Raw genomic sequence first — 18,761 nt, 5'->3', positions numbered from 1 at the left:
GGAGGAAAAAGAGCCCCTTCCTGAATTCCTCGGGCACCAGAGCTGAGCAGGGCAGTCCTGGACAGGTTACTTTGGGAGAGGGAGATGCTGTCTGCAGCTTAACATAAACACACCAGGGAAAAACCTTCCCTCGCCTCCCTGAGGGAGTAAAACTATTGATTGGTTTCTCCTTATCTTGTGCCACGCTTGACTCATGGGGTTACTCAGCAAGAACTTTCCAGCTGAACTTTCCAGCCTGGAGCAGGTCTTGAGCTGGGAGCCGCTGGGACAGGTGAGGGAACTCAGGTAAGGCCGCTGGAGTTCCCCCTGGGGTCCCATAGGATCGGTGTTTGTATCTCCCCGTGTTATCAGGGCAGTTTAATCAGCTGGAGGATGAGAAGTGTGTGGGTGTGTGGTGCTGATGTGTTTCAGGCTGCTGCTGGGATCATCTGCACAGCTCAGGCTGCCTGGCAGCCAATGCCACGCTCAGGGAATGAAAGGGGCAGGAAGGATTTGCTGCCAATAAAATCTTTGCTCTGTGAAATTCAGCCCTGACCATGAGTGCTGTAGCAAAAGGAGCTGATAAGAGAGGTCCCCTAGAGCAAGTCTAAGTGACCACCTGGCTCTCTGCTGCTGCTGTTTCTCACTGCCACCTTTCCAGGACCGTAAGTGCTCATTGCAGCAGTTGTTTCCTGCGGGTTCATTGTTTCCAGGGTGCATTCCCTGTGAGGAATAGCCTGGAGCCAGGAGCTTCACCAGAGCTGGCCAATGTAACTGCCAGGACAACCAGAGGCTCTGCCTCATTCTTCACTTTCTAACCCCAGAATAATCCCAGAATAATCCCAGACTCACAGAGTGGGGTGGGTTGGGAGGGACCTTGAAGCCGAGTTTCCTGGATTGATGTTTATTATGGTGACAGCATTCTCTTCTGGCGTGCTCTGAGCTGCAGCATCTCCTTCAGCCACTCAGAGAGCACAGCATCTGGTGGAATACTGTGGGGTTTATTCCAGGATCTCTTCAGAAGGGTGAGCAAAATGCCCTGGGAAGCGCGGGGTCGGGAATTCAGGCGCTCTCCCTGTCCTGTCAGGCCTGGTGATGGGGAGTGGTTGCTGCCAGCAGGAGACACGTTTTTGCTGTCTTAAGATGAAAAATAAATCTCTGCTTCCCATCCTTCTCTGGGCTGCTGCCATCTCTGACAGCAGGCTGGGCCCACAAGCAGCTCTCTGAGGGTGGGGTGTGTGCTCTGGCTGGGCTGTGCCCCACACTGGGATGTACCTGCACCCACAGAGGCTCCGTCCTGCACCCACAGAGCCCCCACCATGTGTGGAAAGAGGTCCAGGTGCTCCTTCTCCCGGCTGGAGGTGATCCTGATCGTGTGCCTGGTGCTGATGATCGCCCTGACCGTGGTGCTGCTGGTCCTGCACTTCCTCACCAAAGACACCGATGGCAAGTGGAGCCACCTCAGCCTCCCTCCCCCTGTCCCAGGGGGTGCCCAGGGCAGGATTGAGATGAAAGGGGACAGGCTGAGGTCCCCAGGCCACTGCTAAGCTGCCACCAGCACTCTGCCCGTGGTCCTTTGCCCAGCCAGAGCAGCAGGAGCAGGGGGTCCCACCAGCAGCTCTCGGGGCGTGGATGCACGGCCCAGGCATGGGGTGAGGGTGGCTGCAGGGATCCATCCCCTCCTCCCATCCTCCCCTCCCTCTCTCTGCCTGCTTCAAAGGGCCCTGGCAGCCCCTCGCTCCCGGGGCTCTACCCAGGGGTTTCACAGCCCCATCACAGCCCACTGATGCCTCCAAGCCCACCCCAGGCCCAGGGTGGGAGGGGGTCGGGAGCTGGACTCCACGTCCCAGCAGTGGCACCTCCCGGCCTCTGAAGTTCGGGCTCAGACTGGAGGAGTTCACATTTGGGACTAAAAGCTTCATGTGCTTAGGCTATAACACGTCAAGGGTGATTCTCCCCTGTGTTGGAACTCTTGGGGCAGGAGGAGGAGGAGGAGGAGGAGGAGGAGAAGGAGGAGGAGGAGGAGGAGGGTGGCTCAGTTGACTGGCGCCACTTTAAATAATGTCAGTGTGAGTGTTTCCCTTCTCCTCTGTTTCGAGTGAGAGCCCAGGAAAGGCCAGGCTGGTGGGAAGACGGAGCATCCCCAGATCCCAAAGCCCTGCCTTGGGCCGCAGCAGCTGCCTGGGGAGGGCTGTGGGAACACAGCGAGCACACAGAAATATTTAATATTTTCTCACAGTGTTATCTCAGCCCCCAGTGATTTCTGGCTCTGGGATTTCCTGAGATGCAGACAATCCTTCTGATTTATTATGATTTGGTAGCCCTCGATGGCTTTTCTTCCACGGCTTTGTCCATCCTGGAAGGATTTCTGCACCTTCCTGGTGGCTGGGGTGAGACGTGACCTCCTTTGGGAGAACTTTTCCTCACCATTTGCCTGGAAATCACTCCCCAGAGCTGCTTTCCCTCCTCTGACCTTCAGCTGGCTCTGCTGGGATTTTTTTGGGGAGGACCAGGGCACCAGCACTGGACACAGGATGTGCTGGATGTGCCCTTCTCTCTTCCCCAGTCCCTCCCCAGTAGCTCCTGACACGCCATCCCCTCGTTCTTACCCCTGCTGAGCTGAATTGTCTGTGTGAAACAGCCCTTGGAGCTGGTTCCTGCGTGGTGCTGGTGGGCTTGGAGAGTCTAACTGGGAGCGCTGGGCTGGTCTCCCCCTCGCTGTGCATCACCCCCATGTGGCACAGCCCAGCCACCCCTCTGGAGAGCTCCCTGCCTGGTTCTTCATGCCTGCTCCACCCTTTGCCACCCCAGAGGCCTTCCCAGCCTCAGCACGCTGATGGCCAGCTGGAGATCCACGCAGAGCACTTGGCCAGAGCTCTCTGGCCTCTCCTGCCCCCGATTCTGCTCGCTGCTGTGCCGCTGATCTGCCCTTTATGGTTCCTGCAGATTCCAAAAATGACGTTGTAGAAGCAGCACGGTACTTGGTGGGTGTTGGCAGAGCTGACTGCACGGGCCCTGTGGCACAAGTCCCTCTGGTGAGTTGGGGAAATTCCTCCTGGGGTTGGGGAGATACTGATTTTTCATCCTCTGTGAGTATTTTTTGCAGGATTTTTGGTTCAGAGCCTCTGCCTTGCCAAACGTGTGCCCCCTTCAAACCTTAGGTGAAGTTTCTTTGAGGCTTGGAGCAACCCGGGACAGTGGGAGGTGTCCCTGCCCGTGGCAGGGGGTTGGAACGAGATGGGTTTAAGGGCCCTCCAGCCCCCACCATTCCATGATTGTCAGAATTGCGGGGCAAGACAGAGCTGCAGCTCGGAGTTGTCGAATGAGTCCTCTGGCCCCCAGGCAAACCTACTCAGGAAAATGCACGCAGGGGGATAAAAGGCTCAGTATTTATGGTGGAGCTCCTCTCTTGCAGATGGGATACGCCAACCCCGACCAGGTGGGTGGGGGGCTCCTCTCGCGCCTCTACAGCCGAGCCTTCATCGTGGCAGACCTCGAGGACTCCAAACGGGTCGTGTTCGTCAGCGCCGACATCGGAATGGTGTCCCAGAGACTGAGGCTGGAGGTACGGGGCTGGAAAGGAGGGGCTGGGCGCTTGCAGTGATCCCTATGGAGCATGGCAGCACGCTGGTTGCTTCCTTTGGGATTTCCTTGGGGAGGTGCTGTGTCTCTGCTGCGGAAGAGCTTTGGACTCCTCAGCACATGAGGCTGGGCTTTGCTCACGCTTCTCTTAGCGGAAAAATTACCAGGAGTTCATTGGAATCACTAATACGTTGTCTGAAGTGCAGCAGAGGAGGGAGGGGCATGCTGGAGAGCTGGGGGCTCCTGGAATGGTCTGGGATTCCCTTCAAGTTGGATATAGAGGTCTTCTCCCAGATACTCCTACTTTGGGGCTCCTGCCAGGCCAACAGCCACAGCCTCCTTGTTGTGCCAGGCAGAAAGAGGAGCGTGAGGAGGGGGATGGATGGTTGGGGTTTTTGCAAGGGCTGGCACAAATCTCTGCAGCCTTTGGGCAGGAGAAGGGGTTTTTCAGGAGCACCCCCTTCCTCCCAGGTGCTGAAGCAGCTGCAGAGCAAGTACGGGGAGCTGTACCGGCAGGACAACGTCATCCTCAGCGGCACCCACACGCACTCGGGGCCTGGAGGCTACTTCCAGTACACCCTGTTCTGGATCACCAGCAAGGGGCTCGTCAGGCCAGCCCTCAGCTCCATGGTCAATGGCATTGTGAAGGTCAGTGTCACCCAGCCCAGCGTGTGGGCGCCTAACACAGCTCTGGCTGTGGTGTTTGGGGTGGCACGTCCGCACGGCACAGCCCGACACACGCGTGGAGGTGGGCTTGTGTTTGCTGGTGACAGCAGCTCAAACAGCAGGAGCTTTGGATCCTTTCTTCAGAGACAGCCATGGGTACTTTGAAAAGGTTATCAGCATTTTCCGGAATTTTAGCTGGGTTAAGAAAAAATCCCAAACAAATGAACAGACAAGCACCCCCAAATTCCAAGAAAGGGTTGGGGATGGACAGCAGGGGGAAGAAAGGGTTTTTCTAGATAACCTCACATGTGCCTGGCAGCCTGATACTCTGTGTCTTGCTGCTTTGCAGAGCATAGAGATTGCCCACAACAGCATGAGGAAAGGAAGGCTCTTTATAAACAGAGGCACCGTAGAAAACAGCCAGATCAACCGCAGCCCCTTCTCCTACCTCAAGAACCCAGCTTCCGAGCGGAGCAGGTAAAACCTCCCCAGGCAGGGGGGAAACAGAGCCCTGTAGAGAACCCCTCCACATCCCAGCCATCTCACAGCTGCTGCTTCTGGTCGCCTCAGGAGTGCCAAAAACTTGGAGCCAGGACTGTGGCAGAATGAATGGTGCTGTGGCCACTGAGGGCACTTGGGTGTGCGCCTCCCCAAAAACTAACTGCAAAGACAGGCCTTGAAAGCTGTGGCTGCCCTCTCCAAGCATGAGGAACTGGTCAAGGAAGTGACCTTGTGCTTTATTTAGAAAACCAAGAGTCAGAGGGCACCAAAGTGCCATCCTTGGTGCATGAATCTGTGCTATGTCCATTGCCTGGAGGAGCAGTGCCTGAGCACGGTGACAGCCACAGCTCCTCCCTCACCTTCCCAGCTGGTGTCAGGCGCTTCTCTAAGCCCTCGCTGTGCTTGGGTAACACCTGGAATGACCTTTTCATGTCCTTGCTCAGCTTAGTGGGGATTTAAGCTGGTGGAGCAATGCAGAGCATGACCACGGCCCTGGCTCTGATGAGATTTCCCTGCTTTGTTCCCATGCAGGTATTCATCCAACACGGATAAAGAAATGGTGGTGCTGAAGATGGCAGATGAGGATGGACACGAGCTAGGCCTTATCAGGTACTGATCACCAGGGCGGCAGGTTTTCCTCCACACCCTCATTATTTTTTGTCAGAATGGAGATGTTCCATTTTCCCCCCTTTTTTACCTCACTGACTCCTCCTTGTTCCCTTGAATATAAAAATCCCTGAAAAATAAAATTCTCTGGGTTAGTGAAAGAGCCAGTCCAGGTCTGAAGGAGCTCTTGGCAGCCCTGATAAGGACAGTGACAAATTCTTGTGGCCTCAAGGCCTGGATTGTTACAGCCATGAGCCCTCCTGGCTAGGACGGGAGAGGATGGGAGCACTCTGCCCTTGCTAATCCATCCCTCAGCACCACGGGTCTCCAGCTGCATTCTCCCAAAGAAAATTCCCACAAACACATAAGATTGAACGAGCCAATTGCCACTGCACAGAGTGAGGAAAGCCTTTTCTGTGTGTGCCTTGCGACCCCTCCCCAGCTGGTTTGCCGTGCACCCGGTGAGCATGAACAACTCCAACCACCTGGTGAACAGCGACAACGTGGGCTACGCCTCCTACCTGTTCGAGCAGGAGAAGAACAAGGGAGCGCTCCCTGGAGAGGTGGGAGTGCTCCCAGGAACGGGTGAAGCCGGGCTGGGACAGGGAGGGGTGAGGTGGGACAGCAGGGCAAACACACAAACACACGCACTGAGGGCAATGCTTTGGTTTATTTCCTCTCTTCCTCTACAGAAGGGAAATGGGAAGGTGTATTCTTGACTTCCCAAACTAGTAGTCGGTGGCGGTTATTCAGACTTTAAGAATAACTCACGTTTTTTTAAATTCAACTGTTAAAAACCGGGGAGGTCGGGGTTGCCCCATCCCTGGAAGCGTTCAAGCCTTGAACAACCTGGAAAGTGTCCCTGCAGTCAGCTCCAATAGCTCTCACCCTGTAAATCAGTCATGGTGAAAGCCTGGAAGGAAAACCAAATCCTGTGCAAGGTGCTACAGTGTGACCCATTCACATCTGGTCAGCAACATGCGAAGCTGGGGACACTGAGCCGGGAGGAGCTGAGGTGGAAGAGGGGGAGGAGGAAACACGGTCTACACACCAGAGTGCTGTGAAGTTCTCCCTGAAATGGCATCATGTGCATCCAGTTCTCCCTTGCTCTTCCTGCCCAGCCCTTGGGATGTGCCTAAAGCCCCGCTGCAGTGCCCTCGGTGACTCCGGGAATAAAGCAGCGTGGCGCAGGGTGACAGCAGCTGCAGGGAGAGCTGCACAGGAGCTTTGCAGCTGCCCCTGCAAGGCGCTGAAATGCTCCTCTGGCCTCGGCAGGGCTCCTTTGTGGCCGCCTTTGCCTCATCCAACCTGGGGGATGTGTCCCCCAACACGCGGGGCCCGTTCTGCGTCAACACGGGCGAGTCGTGTGACAACCCCCAGAGCATCTGTCCCATCGGAGGGGTGAGTGTGACCCGCCTGTCCCGCCTTCCACGGGGCCCTGGGGTTGACCACTGTGCATGGGGAGGGCACTGACACTAAAGAATCACCTCTTTTCAGGCGCTTCTGGGTGCCCCTTCCAGGAACTTGCTGACCTTTTTCCCTCACACCCCCAGTTTTCCGGTTATTCATCCCCAATTTGTCTTGAGTGTAGTAACCCCATGGCTGATTTTGCTGTGGCCTGCAAGAAGCCCTCAGTTGCCAGAGTCTGGCAGCCACCTGGCAGTGCCACCTGCTCTCCGTGCTCGCTGACCACCTGACGGATTTCCCCGCAGGCAGCGATGTGCATGGCCAAGGGGCCCGGGAGTGACATGTTTGAGAGCACCAGGATTATAGGGCAGAACATCTTCCTGAAAGCAAAGGTAAGGGATATTCCGGAGTGCGTGGGGGTGCTGCTGCCACAGGAATTCCTGCTCGTTTAAGCAGCTTGGTGAGCCTTGTGGGTCCCTTCCCTCAGGGTATTCCATATTCTGTGTTCTATATTCTACATGGGGTGAGTGTGACTCTATATTCTATATTCTATATTCAATATTCTACATTCTATATTCTATACTCTATACTCTATACTCCATATTCTATATTCTATATTTTATATACTATATTCAATATTCTACATTCTATATTCTATACTCTATACTCTATACTCCATATTCTATATTCTATATTTTATATACTATATTCAATATTCTACATTCTATATTCTATATATTCTATATACTATATTCTGTATTTTATATACTATATTCTATATTCTATATTCTACATTCTATATACTCTATATTCTGTATTCTATATTCAATATTCTATATTCTATATTCTACATTCTATACTCTATACTCTATATTCTATATTCTATATTCAATATTCTATATTCTACACTCTATATTCTATATTCCATATTCCATATTTTATATTCTATATTCGATATTCTATGTTCTACATTCTATACTCTATATTCTATACTCTATATTCTATATTCTATATTCTGTATTCTACATTCTGTATTCTATATTCTATATTCTATACTCTATATTCTATATTCTTCATTCTATATTCTATATTCCATATTTTATATTCTATATTCTATACTCTATATTCTTATATTTTACATTCTGTAAAATATTCTATATTCTACATTCTGTTTTCTATTCTATATTCTGTACCCTATAGTCTATATTCCATATTCTATATTTTATATTCTATGTTTTATATTTTATATTTTATATTCTATATTCTCACTATCTTGTACCTGTTTTGGTGAATGTCTGTAGATTTAAATTACTCTCAAGTCTCTTAGTTTTGTTTTTAATGGGTAAATGAGCTCTGCAAGCAGCTGTTGATGTCTCTATCTACTGCAGTCAAGAGCACCTCGGAGCCTGGAATTTGTTAGGCTTAGGACAGTGTAGGAAATCCTTCGGGTAGTGAAAAATCTCCTCTGGTGTAACAGATCTGATTAGACACCTGAATTTAGCCTGGACAACACATACTTTTATTTAGATCCATCATTGAAGCTGTCGTGGTATGAAAACATTGGTTTGGGGTTTTAATCCCAATATTCCTCTCTGGGATACAAAGAGGATGTCCCCACCTTACCCTCTCCCCCTCCCTCCCATTCATCTCAAAGGCATCATGATGGGAAAAATCCTCCTGGAAGAGCTCAGAGGCACCACCACACACCACTTGTGAGCCTATTTGGCATCCCATTCCCAAACTGACACAAATGGGAGGTAAAATGCGTGGCCGAAACCCCCGCAGAGGCTGCTCCCCTTGCTCTGCTGGGCCCTGCATTTCCGGGGCCCTGCATTCCCTTGGCCCTACGGGCTCCCTTTTATCACCTGCGGGCTCTAAGCCAGCCGGGGTTGGATTTGCTGGTTGCCCTCCAGCACGGTGTGAGAGCAGTGAGTGCAAGGAGAGCTTCTGGCAGCGTTTCAGGGGCAGCAGCTTGCAGGAACCGGAGTGTGTCCAGCAGAGGAGGAAGAGCAGGAGGCCTGCTGGTGGCATTTCCCTTCGTCACCGTTTCAGAGGCTCTGCCCTCAAGTCACTCCAGGCTGATCGTGCCTCTGTCCCCTGTCCAAATGTCCTGGTGTGTGCATCAAGCACTGCTGTTGTCTCTAACACCTCAGACTCCTGGCCTTCAAAGGCTGTGCCCTCAGTTCCTTCCAGGAGTGTCATTAAACCTGCAAAGCTTCTGGCAGCACTTCCCGTGTACCAACCTGAGCATGGAAAACTGTTCCCTGAAGGGCTGAGTGTGTGTAGTAAATACCCTCAGCTGTCAGGGGTGTAGTAAATCCATGGTAGAGTCCCAACACCTGCAGTGACTACAGCCAAGCACTCCTTTCTCACAGAAAACATTTTTCTGCTCAGTCCAAGGTGTGAGAAATGCCAAGAGGTGGCAACCAGGAGAAGGAAGTGGCATGTTTCAGCTGTGAAAGAAAAGTGTCCTCCCTCTGTGGGACAGGGAGAGCTTGCAGAACTCGGGGTGACAGAAACAAAGGGACTTGGGAAATACAGATCTGCTTCAACACCTGGAAGAGGCTCTGGGAAGGTGGAATGAGGAGATGATCCATATGGCTGTTCCTCAGCACAGTTGGGTTCCTGATTGCTTGTCCCTCAAGGATTTTTTCCCACCTGGTGTGTCCCTCAGGAGCTGTATGAAAAGGCCTCCCAGGAGGTGACAGGACCCCTGAGCTCAGCCCACCAGTGGGTGAACATGAGCAATGTGTCCGTGGAGCTCAACGCCACCCACACGGTGAGAGCGGGAGGAAATGCCCTAATCCCACAGCAGCCCTGCCACACCCAGGGGAACTGGGTTTTCTCTCTTCTTCCCTTTCCTCCCTGCTTCTGATCTAGGTTAAAACCTGTAAGCCAGCCTTGGGGCACAGCTTTGCTGCGGGGACTATTGACGGAGTGGGGGCTTTCAACTTCACCCAAGGTAATGTGGGGGCAGATCTCAACGTGGCTTTGTACGAACAGGGCAGGCACTGGGCATCCCCCAGACAGACTGGAACAGCACCCAAAGGGATGGTTGTTAGGAAGGTGGAGGAAACCCCTTCGCAGGTTTGTCTGTGTCCATCAGAGAGCTTTGGGAAAAGGATATGGCCATGCCCTGGAGGAAGGAGAGTAAGGGGATGGATGGGGAGTAGGGAGAAGAAAGAGCTGGTTTGGGACTCTCCTGCTCATTTGTTCCTGTTACCCAAAGGCTGCCAGGATGGAGCTGAGCTGGGCTGAAGCTCAGCCCTTCAAACCACCCCAGGAAAGGGAGGTGGTCGGAGCCCACTGGGAAATATCCCACCCCTGGGAACTGGGAGCGGGGAGTGTCTGTCTGAGAGCTGCTGGGGCAGCTGAGGAACAGGGTTGAAAGAGGTTTCCCCCTCCAGGCTCAGTAGAAGGGGACCCGTTTTGGGATCAAATCCGGGACCAGCTGCTGGGAGAGCCGTCGAATGAAACCAAAGCCTGCCACAAACCCAAGCCCATCCTCTTCAGCACGGGAGAGGTAAGGACACAGTCGTGTGTGCCCTGGGGAGCGCAGGGATCACTGATCTGGGCTGGCATCAGCAATCCTCACAGATCCCATCCCTCACGGGGTTGTTGGGGAGCTACAGGCGGTGTCAGGTGACGAACAGGGAGGGAGCACAGGCTGCATGGGCTCTGAAGGCACGGTAAGAGAAAGCAAGGATTAAGTGCTGTCATTAGCTCCCATCAGAACGAGAGAGGTGGGAGTTATCCTCTCTCTCCAGGAGGAGAAACCACACCCGCTGCTCTCACTAGGGCCAGAAAAGCCCCACTGAAATCCATCCTGGCCTAAGTCTCTGCCTGTGAAGCAGCCCTGAGCGGAGGCACAGGGAAAATGCAGGGGGTGAGGGGTGGCTGCCAGTGTGTGGAGCTCGGCGTAGCCTCCCAGCAGCCTCTGATTCCGCTCTGCTGCTGCTCAGCTCTCTATAGCTCTGCGTGCATTTTCCGTTCGGTTCCTACCTTAATCCAGGAAAGGACCTTCCCTCTTTCCGCAGGACAGACAGGTCCCACAAAATGCAGTGATTCATTTTGGGGTCTTTTGGAAACTCTTCTTGTCACAACAGCAGGGATTTGCTGTACGTGCCCTGGGGTGAGGGCCTCCAGCAGATCCCGCTCCCAGCAGGACCAGCAGCTGCTCAGGGCATGTTCCGAGGAGCAGGGGCAGCCAGCAGGGATGGGGACGCCTGTGCCGGGGATGCCCTGCTCATCCAGGGAAGGGCTGTTCCCCAGCGCCCTGCAGAGCTGCTGCTCCATCGATCTCAGCCCATCCCCATGCTCGGGGCGTGCCTTGGCCTTTGCTCTTCCCGAGCTCTCCCCAACTCCAGATGGGAATTGCTGCCCCTTTCCCCTGCTCCTGATGCTCCCTTGGCCCTGAGGCAAACGCGCCGCCGTGCAGAGGGATCATGTCCAGGGCTCTCTAGAGCACTCAGGTGAGGCCATCTGGAGAGGAAATTCATGGTTACTCCATTCACCAGCCTCCTTAAAAGCTTCCCTGCTGTCGCTTGGTGTTCAATCAGCTCCTCACCTCAGCTCTCCCCACAAGAGCCCCCAGCTCCTCCCAGCCTCCTCCTCCGCGCAGGATGGTGCTACTGAGAGGAAATGACACTTCATTCTTACGATTTAGCACATTTTAGGGATGCTCTGGCAGGCCTCCTGCTCCTGATGAGCTTCACAAGCTTTTGTCATTCATGTTTTGCCCCCAGGAAATTGCTCCCCAGAAAAAAGCCCCTTTTTTTGGCTCGCTGGAGTGGGATTTTTCATCTCCCTGTCAATCCCACTTCTATCCTTTTTCCATGTAGGTGAGGGGTTTCTAGGTGCTGCTCTGACCTTCTTTACCCATTTTGCCTAAAGCTGCCCCTCTGGCAATACCTTATTTAGGGTTTTTTTTTTTTGCCTTACCCGTTGTATTTACATATGCCTTATGTGACTCCTACGGTCAGACATCACATGAAGGTAAAACACCTTCTCACAAATCAATTCAATTGCATCTACAAATAAACTTCACAAACTGAATTTATTTGCCTGCTTGATGACTGTAGGAAGGAAAACACCTCAGCTGTGTTTTTCCTACTAAACCAGAGTATTTCTATGCACTTTTTCCTCCCCCTCAGATGACCTGGCCCCACCCCTGGCACCCGGACATCGTGGACGTGCAGATCGCTGCCATCGGATCCCTGGCAATCCTTGCTGTTCCCGGGGAGTTCACGTGTGTATTCCTTGGGTCTTGCTCTACTTATTGCAGCTGAATTTCATTCAAACCTCCTGAAACAGATCTGCCTGCAGCTAGAAAGTTGGGTAGGCTCAAAATTGCCCCCAAACTCACCCTGGGAATGATTGAGATGCACACAGGCTTCCTGAATCCTTTGCTACAAAATGCAGTTTTCAGGAAACCAAAGGAATTTGTTAACTTTGATTCTGGTCTTGGTACCACAAACACCATAATGGAGAATTTCACTGGCTGTTGATGGTACAATGATACAAATTTAAATAGGATAATGATTTATCTCTGTTACCTTTTAGTTCCTACCCAGCCCTGGGGTGCCTCCAGCCCCTCCCTGGCTATGGTGATGGCTGTGAAATGTTTTGAGGTGTTTTGGTTGAACTTGTGCAGAAGCCTTAAGGGATGTTGGGCAGTGCTGGAGGTGCTGTGGGAATTTCTGGTGTGTGCTGCAACTCCAGCCAGCAATTCCTGCTTTAGATCCCTGCTCTCCACAACTCTGGAGGGGGTCGGGCTCTGCTGGCAGGGAACAGGGACAGGACAAGGGGAAACGGCCTCAGGCTGGGCCAGGGCAGGCTCAGCTTGGACAGCAGCAGGACTTTCTGCATGGAAAGGGTGCTCAGGCCTTGGCAGGGGCTGCCCAGGGAGCTTTGGAGTGCCCATGCCTGGAGGTGTCCAAGGAAGGGCTGGAGGTGGCACTCAGTGCTCTGGGCTGGGGACAAGGTGGGCATCGGGCACAGCTTGGACTCCATGGGCTGGGAGGGCTTTTCCAGCCTCAGGGATCCTGGGATTCCATGATTTCTGGAGCCTGACGTTGTTCCCTCCATGCCCTAGGACCATGTCTGGACGCAGGCTGCGGGAAGCTGTTAAAAGTGTGAGTTGCTGAGGTTTCCCCAGCGTCCTTCACCTCTGGAACTTCTCCTTTCTTCAGCCTCCCGGGTTTCCCTCGTCCCCTCCCAGCTGGGCTCACGGGGCTTGTGTCCCACAGATGTTTCCTTCTCCCACTTGCTTCAGACAGATTTTCCACGTGCTTCCTGGAAGGCAGGAGAAATGAATATCCTCCCAACATCCCCACCTGATCAGGTTTCAATCCATTAAGCCAATTCCCCAGGGATCCAGGCACAACTGATGCCAGCAAGAATTTGGCTCTGGGATGGAGGGGTTCAGCTCCTTAATCCCTACCAGGAGTTCACAACATGAGAACAATTGTGAAAAAAGAAAAGGCAAAAGTATTTTTTCCATTTGATTGACACATCCTGGCTGCAGCCTGAATAAAATCCCAGTCCCAGATGCTGTCTCCACAATTCACTGAGCCTTTCTCACGCTTATGTCCCTGATTTTTAGGAGTATACAGACATCAGCTTCCAGAAAACCCCTAGATTTACTGGAATGTGAGGTCATTTGTCCTCGTTTTTCTTTGGGGAGTGAACATGAGACGTTAAGAAAGGCAAATTGCACTTGTAGGTTTGCATTCCTGAGCATCCCTTCCCACTATAACTTTCTATCCTGTCCTGGCAAATAAAAATATTAAAAAAAAGTATAATAATAACAACAACAATAATAATCATGCCAATGGCCATAACAATAATAACAATATTGCTATAATAATATTAATATTAATAATAACAATAACAGTATAGCCATGCATTAAGCAGTTGTTTCAAGGTAAGGGTTTTATTTCCTTCCTTAGGAATTTGATTCCCATGGGACACCAGGGATGAACATTGTGATTGCAGGCCTGTGCAATGTCTACACCCACTACATCACCACCTATGAGGAGTACCAGGTAAGTGTTAAAGTTGTGGATTGAATCTGTCTAACTGAGTTCAGCTTTGGGCTACACAGGCTGATAGTTCATGTGAAATTATGTTGTGTTTGGAGTTCTTTGCCACGAAAATGGGCAGGGAGAACTGGGAGGGAAGGTTGGAAGAATCCCACCCCAAAAAGTTGGAGGGGGAGGCAAGCTGCATCATGATCCTTTAAAAGAGGGTAAAAACTGTGGTAATTGGAAGAGCAAAGAGGGTAAAAACTGTGATAACTGGAAGAGCAAACAGGCCCTCCCTGTTTGCAACAGGCTGGAGAACAAGGAGTAACCTGAAATCGCAGCAGAAATACTTTGGCAAGTGGTTGGGGCTGAGTCCTTATCAGAAAGGGAGTAAATAACCCCACTGCTGATCCTCAGCTGGGCAGGGTGGGGAGTACACACCCCTCAGGAGCCCTCCCAACCCTCCTTTCCCGAATCTGTCCTTCCCAGGTTCAGCGGTACGAGGCTGCCTCCACCATTTATGGGCCGCACACCCTTTCTGCTTACATCCAGCTCTTCAGGGGCCTGGCCAAGGCTATCGCTCTGGTAAGCAGCATTTCCTACATGCCACAGGCTGCTGGGGACCCCTAAACCCTGTCAGTGGCCGTGGCTGCTCCTCAGTGAGGCCACACAGGTGCTGTCCTCTCCGTTCTCTTCAGAAACCACTTTGAGAAACACTACATGGTACGAAAATAACTCCTGTAACAGGGGTCTCACACCACTTGAAAAATTCTGGGCGTTTTGCAGCTCAGAGTGGAGGAAATCAGTACCTCCAACCTTCCAGCATGGCCCGAAGTTGCTGCTTTTCTACCAAAGGAAAACAAAAATCTGCTACGTTTTTGCTGTACCTGGCCGTGCCCATTGTCACTGTGGCCATGTGAATAGGCAGGAGCTGTGGGCAGGAATATCCCGGCATGTTCTAGGGGCTGGATTTAGGAGAGCCCAGCAGCAGGGCAGCAGGTGTCCTGCAGGGATTGGTCCTGCAGGCAGAGCACAGACGGAGATCCTGAGCTTCGCTTTCCCTCTGACTTTATTATTCCTACAATCTGTGCAAGCAGGGCTGGGAGGTGGGGCCGGAGCGGTGCTGTGCTTCCTCAGGGAATCCTGGTTATCCCTGTGGCTGTTTAACGAGCTCATCTTTCCTCTCCCAGAATGCCACTCAGGATTTGCCCCGTGGTCCAGAGCCCCCACTTTTCAACGTAACCAGTGTGACCCTGCTGCCTTCCCTCAGCGCCGAGAACGCGCCGGCCGGTAAAACTTTTGGGGATGTGCTGGAAGAAGTGAGACCAGAGTATCAAGAGGTGAGGGCTCCAGGGAGTCACTAAAACCTGTTTGGGAAATCGCCTGTAAACTCCTACCCCTCACCCCACAGGTCTGTGGGTCGTGGTGCCCTCAGAACAAACAGGTCTCATCTCTCTGGTGGGCACAGTGGAGAAGGCAGGGACAGAGCATTCCCATGCCAACGGTGCTGTGCTGAATGGGAATAAAACGGATAAATATAGGGAAAAATAAAACCCCTTCGTTCAGCACAAAGCAGGTTTCCCCTTCTGCTTCAAAAGGAAATAGCAGTTGATTAAGTAGGCAAATGTTGTACAGCGATTCTTTACAAGCAGCAGTCAGGTCACCTTTGATGCCTCTGCTGTGGAACGTAGATGAAATGAAATCAAAATGTCAGAAATGGTTCTGTTTTCTATGCTCAGCATTTAGATAAGATGTTCAGAGCAAGGGCTTTCCTCTCATTGCTATCTCCAGCAGTGAGGCACAGGGAGGCATTCTGAAAAATCTCCCTTATTTCCTCCCTTTTCTACGTGCAGTGGCGGAGCTTGTGCAGCGAGCAGGACAAGTGGAATGGCAAGGCCCAGGACACCAGTTCAAAGCATAAACTGTCCACTGCTCTTGCAACAAGTGAAATCATAAATAATTTAAAACAGCAACAACCACCCAAGCACAACAAAACACCACAAAACCAACCCACCCCCTAAAAACATCAAACTGCCTCTTCAAAGGATGCTTTTAATGTGCTGCTCAGCCTTTAATACAAATCTCAATTTCCACCCCCAGAGAGAAGTTGCTGAAGTGACTTTTGTGGGTGCAAACCCCAGGAACTCTGCAGAGAACGCGGTAAACCTGATGGAATGATGCTGGAGTTGGGGTGGTTGGGATTAATGGATGTTTGGGCAGGGTTTCCTCACTTTGCTGGGAGACCAGAGGCAGATATGTGCTTTGGGAATTCACACCACCAGAAAGCTTTTGGGGCAAAGAATTGAATTTGGATTGTTTATGATATGCTTATGTTATTGAAGTTGGCCCATGCTGTGTGTTGAGCCAGCCACTGTTTGTCGGTGTCCAGGGCAAAGCTGGTCTTTAATTTCCATCCTATCAGCCTGCTGCTTCATTTTAACAAAACAAAGGAAATTACAAAAGCTCTTAATTCATCCCATCACTCACCTTGCACAGACATTGTCGCTGCCCACTCTCTTATTATAGATAAATCCTTCGCATCATTTACCAGCCTAAATTCGGCAGTAAAAGATAACATTTTTGCCAGTAATTCCCACATGTGCCAGTAAAGCATGAGGAAGCACAGTCCCTTCCCTGGTTTGAAGTGCCACAGAAGGTGGGGACGTGCCTGCTCCTTCAGTGTCTGCCCAACTCTGGTGTTTTTATTCCAGACTGAGCATAACTTCCTGACAGTGGAGAGATACTCCAACATTTCCAGCAGCTGGCGTGTGGTGCTGAATGACGCCTCCTGGGACACCAGGTGGGTGCCCTGAGCAATTTCCCCATCCCACAGACTCCAGAGAGTCATTCCAGTCTAACCTGAAGGGCTTCATTCCAGAGCTCCCAACCCCAGGCTGGTCTTGGCCCTGCAGGTGATGCTCTCTAGGCAAGGATCAGCCTATGTTTGGGGGGTTAATCTGGCAAAGCTGGTGTTTTCCTTGGCTCCAGAATCTGGAATGGAGGCTTGTAAATTTGGGAAAGACAAGAATTACAGAAGGTTTGTGGTCCAGCTTGCTCCTAGCCCATATCCACCCATCTGTCACACCGTGAGGAAGAAGAGGAAGCCAAACAGAAACCAGGAGAGACTCCCAGGGAAAAACTGGCCAGATTTATCATGCAGCACAAACAGACGACAATTTTAAACTGTTTGGAAGAAAGAAAAGTTAAGGGTACAGATGTCAGCCTTCAGGAAAAATATCCTTGGAGCAGCAAGGCTGGTGTCACCTCTCAGAGCTGCAGGCTAATCTTCATCATCTCCCTCAGAGCCAGCTGAAAAACCCCTCGTGCCCAGATGATGTGTGGAGTTGGGAGGCTGAGCATTCTCTGTGGAGATCTGGGGTTGAGCAGAAAGGCTTTTGCACATGGAGTCTGTGAAAGGAAACGGGCTGTTGATGCGGTAATGGGTGCCAGAAGTCCTGAGCTCAGTAATTACAGACTTGGTGATTTTAGTGAATATTCACCCTCTTGGTTTAGCTCTGCCCCTGCACAGGGAGCGCTGAGCTGGCAAATGTTGCTCTCAGAGGTGGTACACATTGGTACAAATATTCTCTGTCTACAAACGGGACCAGTGACTTTTTTCCCTGTGTTCCCAGATACTTTTCAGCCCTGCCCAGTTTGGTTTGCTTGGCTGCTGCCCTGATAGCCTAAATGTATGAGGGAAGGTTAAAAGAAATTGAAGGTTAAAAGAAATTGAAGGTTAAAAGAAAGGAGAGGTTAAAAGAAGCTCTTAAACTACCCTTACCTGCAGTCCCCTCATCTCATGGCACGTAGTGAGCTCCGATGCAAAGTGGATTTCCTTGCTGACTGCAGTTTTGGGCCTGTTTTCCAGGTTTTACTGGAGCAAGGGATCCCGTGGCCAGAGCAACGTGACCATTGAGTGGCACATCCCGGCTGGCACGGAGCCGGGCACGTACCGGCTGCGCTACTTCGGGCACTACAAGAAGAAGGTGTCCCTCTTTCGCACCGTCACGGTGCCATTTGAAGGCTCATCCTCAGCATTTCAAATCACAGTCCCATAGCTGATGCCATTCCCTAAAGGAATGGTCTCCTTGAGCAGTAGATTTGATAGCTGGGCTGTGCAGGAGTTGGGCTTGGATGGTTCCTGTGGGTCCCCTCCAACTCCAGGTGATTCCACGGTGTTCTAGGAGGGCTTTTTGTGGCTCTGGACATCACTGCTGCCCCTTGAGTGCTGCTGGTCAGCCTTTGCTGTGCAAAGCTCAGCTTCCTGGAAAATTTTGGCTTTTCCCTGCAATTCAGTCTCCTCAGGTGTCCTCCTCAGTCAAGTGGGTCCTGTCCTGGCCAGACCTGGTTGCAGCTGATTCTTATTGTAATAAAAGATGTAATTTCTTCTTTAGTCGCTAAACCGGCGCCTATTGATGGTGAATAGGCTCTCCCAGAGGGAATCAGATAGAAATCAGTAAGAATTGAATTTATGAGTTAAAGCTGTGGGTGAGGCAGCTCCGAACAGGTCCCAGCCTGCTTTGTTGGAGCATCAGGAAGGACCCAAGGCCAGCAGGCTCTGGCTGGATGAAGGGCCACCCAGAGTCACCTACAGGTGGGTCATCAGAAGGGTTTGTGATCCCTCTTCAACCCACATGCGAGTTCCTCCAAGCACAGAATGAAGGCACCATTGTAGGGTACAAGGACGGTGCCCAAACCTGTTGGCTGAAAGGGTTTCACCACAGAAAAGTCCCCAGGAATGCAGAGGATCTTTCCAGGAGGGTTTCAGAGCTGCCTGGACAAAACCATTACCACCCTGACCCAGTCTTGGTGGCAGGTGCCTCCTGAGCTGCCTCCCACCAGCACTGCCATGGGCTGCCATAAGTAGGGACAGCTCCAGAGTCCCTAAATCTCTTCTGACCCCTGCAAGTGGTAAAGCTGGGGGCCACTGGGAGAAGAAAACATATTTCAGGTCTGGATTTAGGGTTCTTGTAGGGCCCGACAGCTAAACAACTG

The 18,761-nt window shown here is 51.7% G+C and overlaps 1 protein-coding gene across 2 annotated transcripts; it reads left to right on the top strand.

The window, feature by feature from the left end:
- The first annotated feature begins 216 nt into the window (after nt 1-216).
- On the top strand, nt 217-18,159 carry LOC103615273 (putative neutral ceramidase C). 2 transcript variants are annotated; one of them, XM_008633293.2, is made up of 21 exons: nt 217-285; nt 1,289-1,425; nt 2,926-3,014; nt 3,395-3,544; nt 4,033-4,209; nt 4,577-4,704; nt 5,260-5,337; nt 5,777-5,897; nt 6,610-6,735; nt 7,047-7,133; nt 9,416-9,520; nt 9,622-9,703; nt 10,149-10,264; nt 11,895-11,989; nt 12,836-12,875; nt 13,692-13,787; nt 14,256-14,351; nt 14,957-15,106; nt 15,867-15,926; nt 16,478-16,566; nt 17,635-18,159. In XM_008633293.2, the coding sequence occupies exons 2-21, from the start codon at nt 1,299-1,301 to the stop codon at nt 17,822-17,824; spliced, it is 2,202 nt and encodes a 733-aa protein (XP_008631515.1). In that variant the 5' UTR covers nt 217-285; nt 1,289-1,298; the 3' UTR covers nt 17,825-18,159. The 2 variants fall into 2 exon arrangements, with proteins under 2 accessions (XP_008631515.1, XP_017589263.1); XM_017733774.1 differs by lacking the exon at nt 217-285 and adding an exon at nt 558-644.
- The last annotated feature ends 602 nt before the right edge of the window (nt 18,160-18,761 follow it).

The sequence above is a fragment of the Corvus brachyrhynchos genome, unplaced genomic scaffold (assembly GCF_000691975.1).
Source record: "Corvus brachyrhynchos isolate BGI_N302 unplaced genomic scaffold, ASM69197v1 scaffold334, whole genome shotgun sequence".
Classification (NCBI taxonomy): domain Eukaryota; kingdom Metazoa; phylum Chordata; class Aves; order Passeriformes; family Corvidae; genus Corvus; species Corvus brachyrhynchos.
This window is presented reverse-complemented; position numbering and strand designations above follow the sequence as displayed.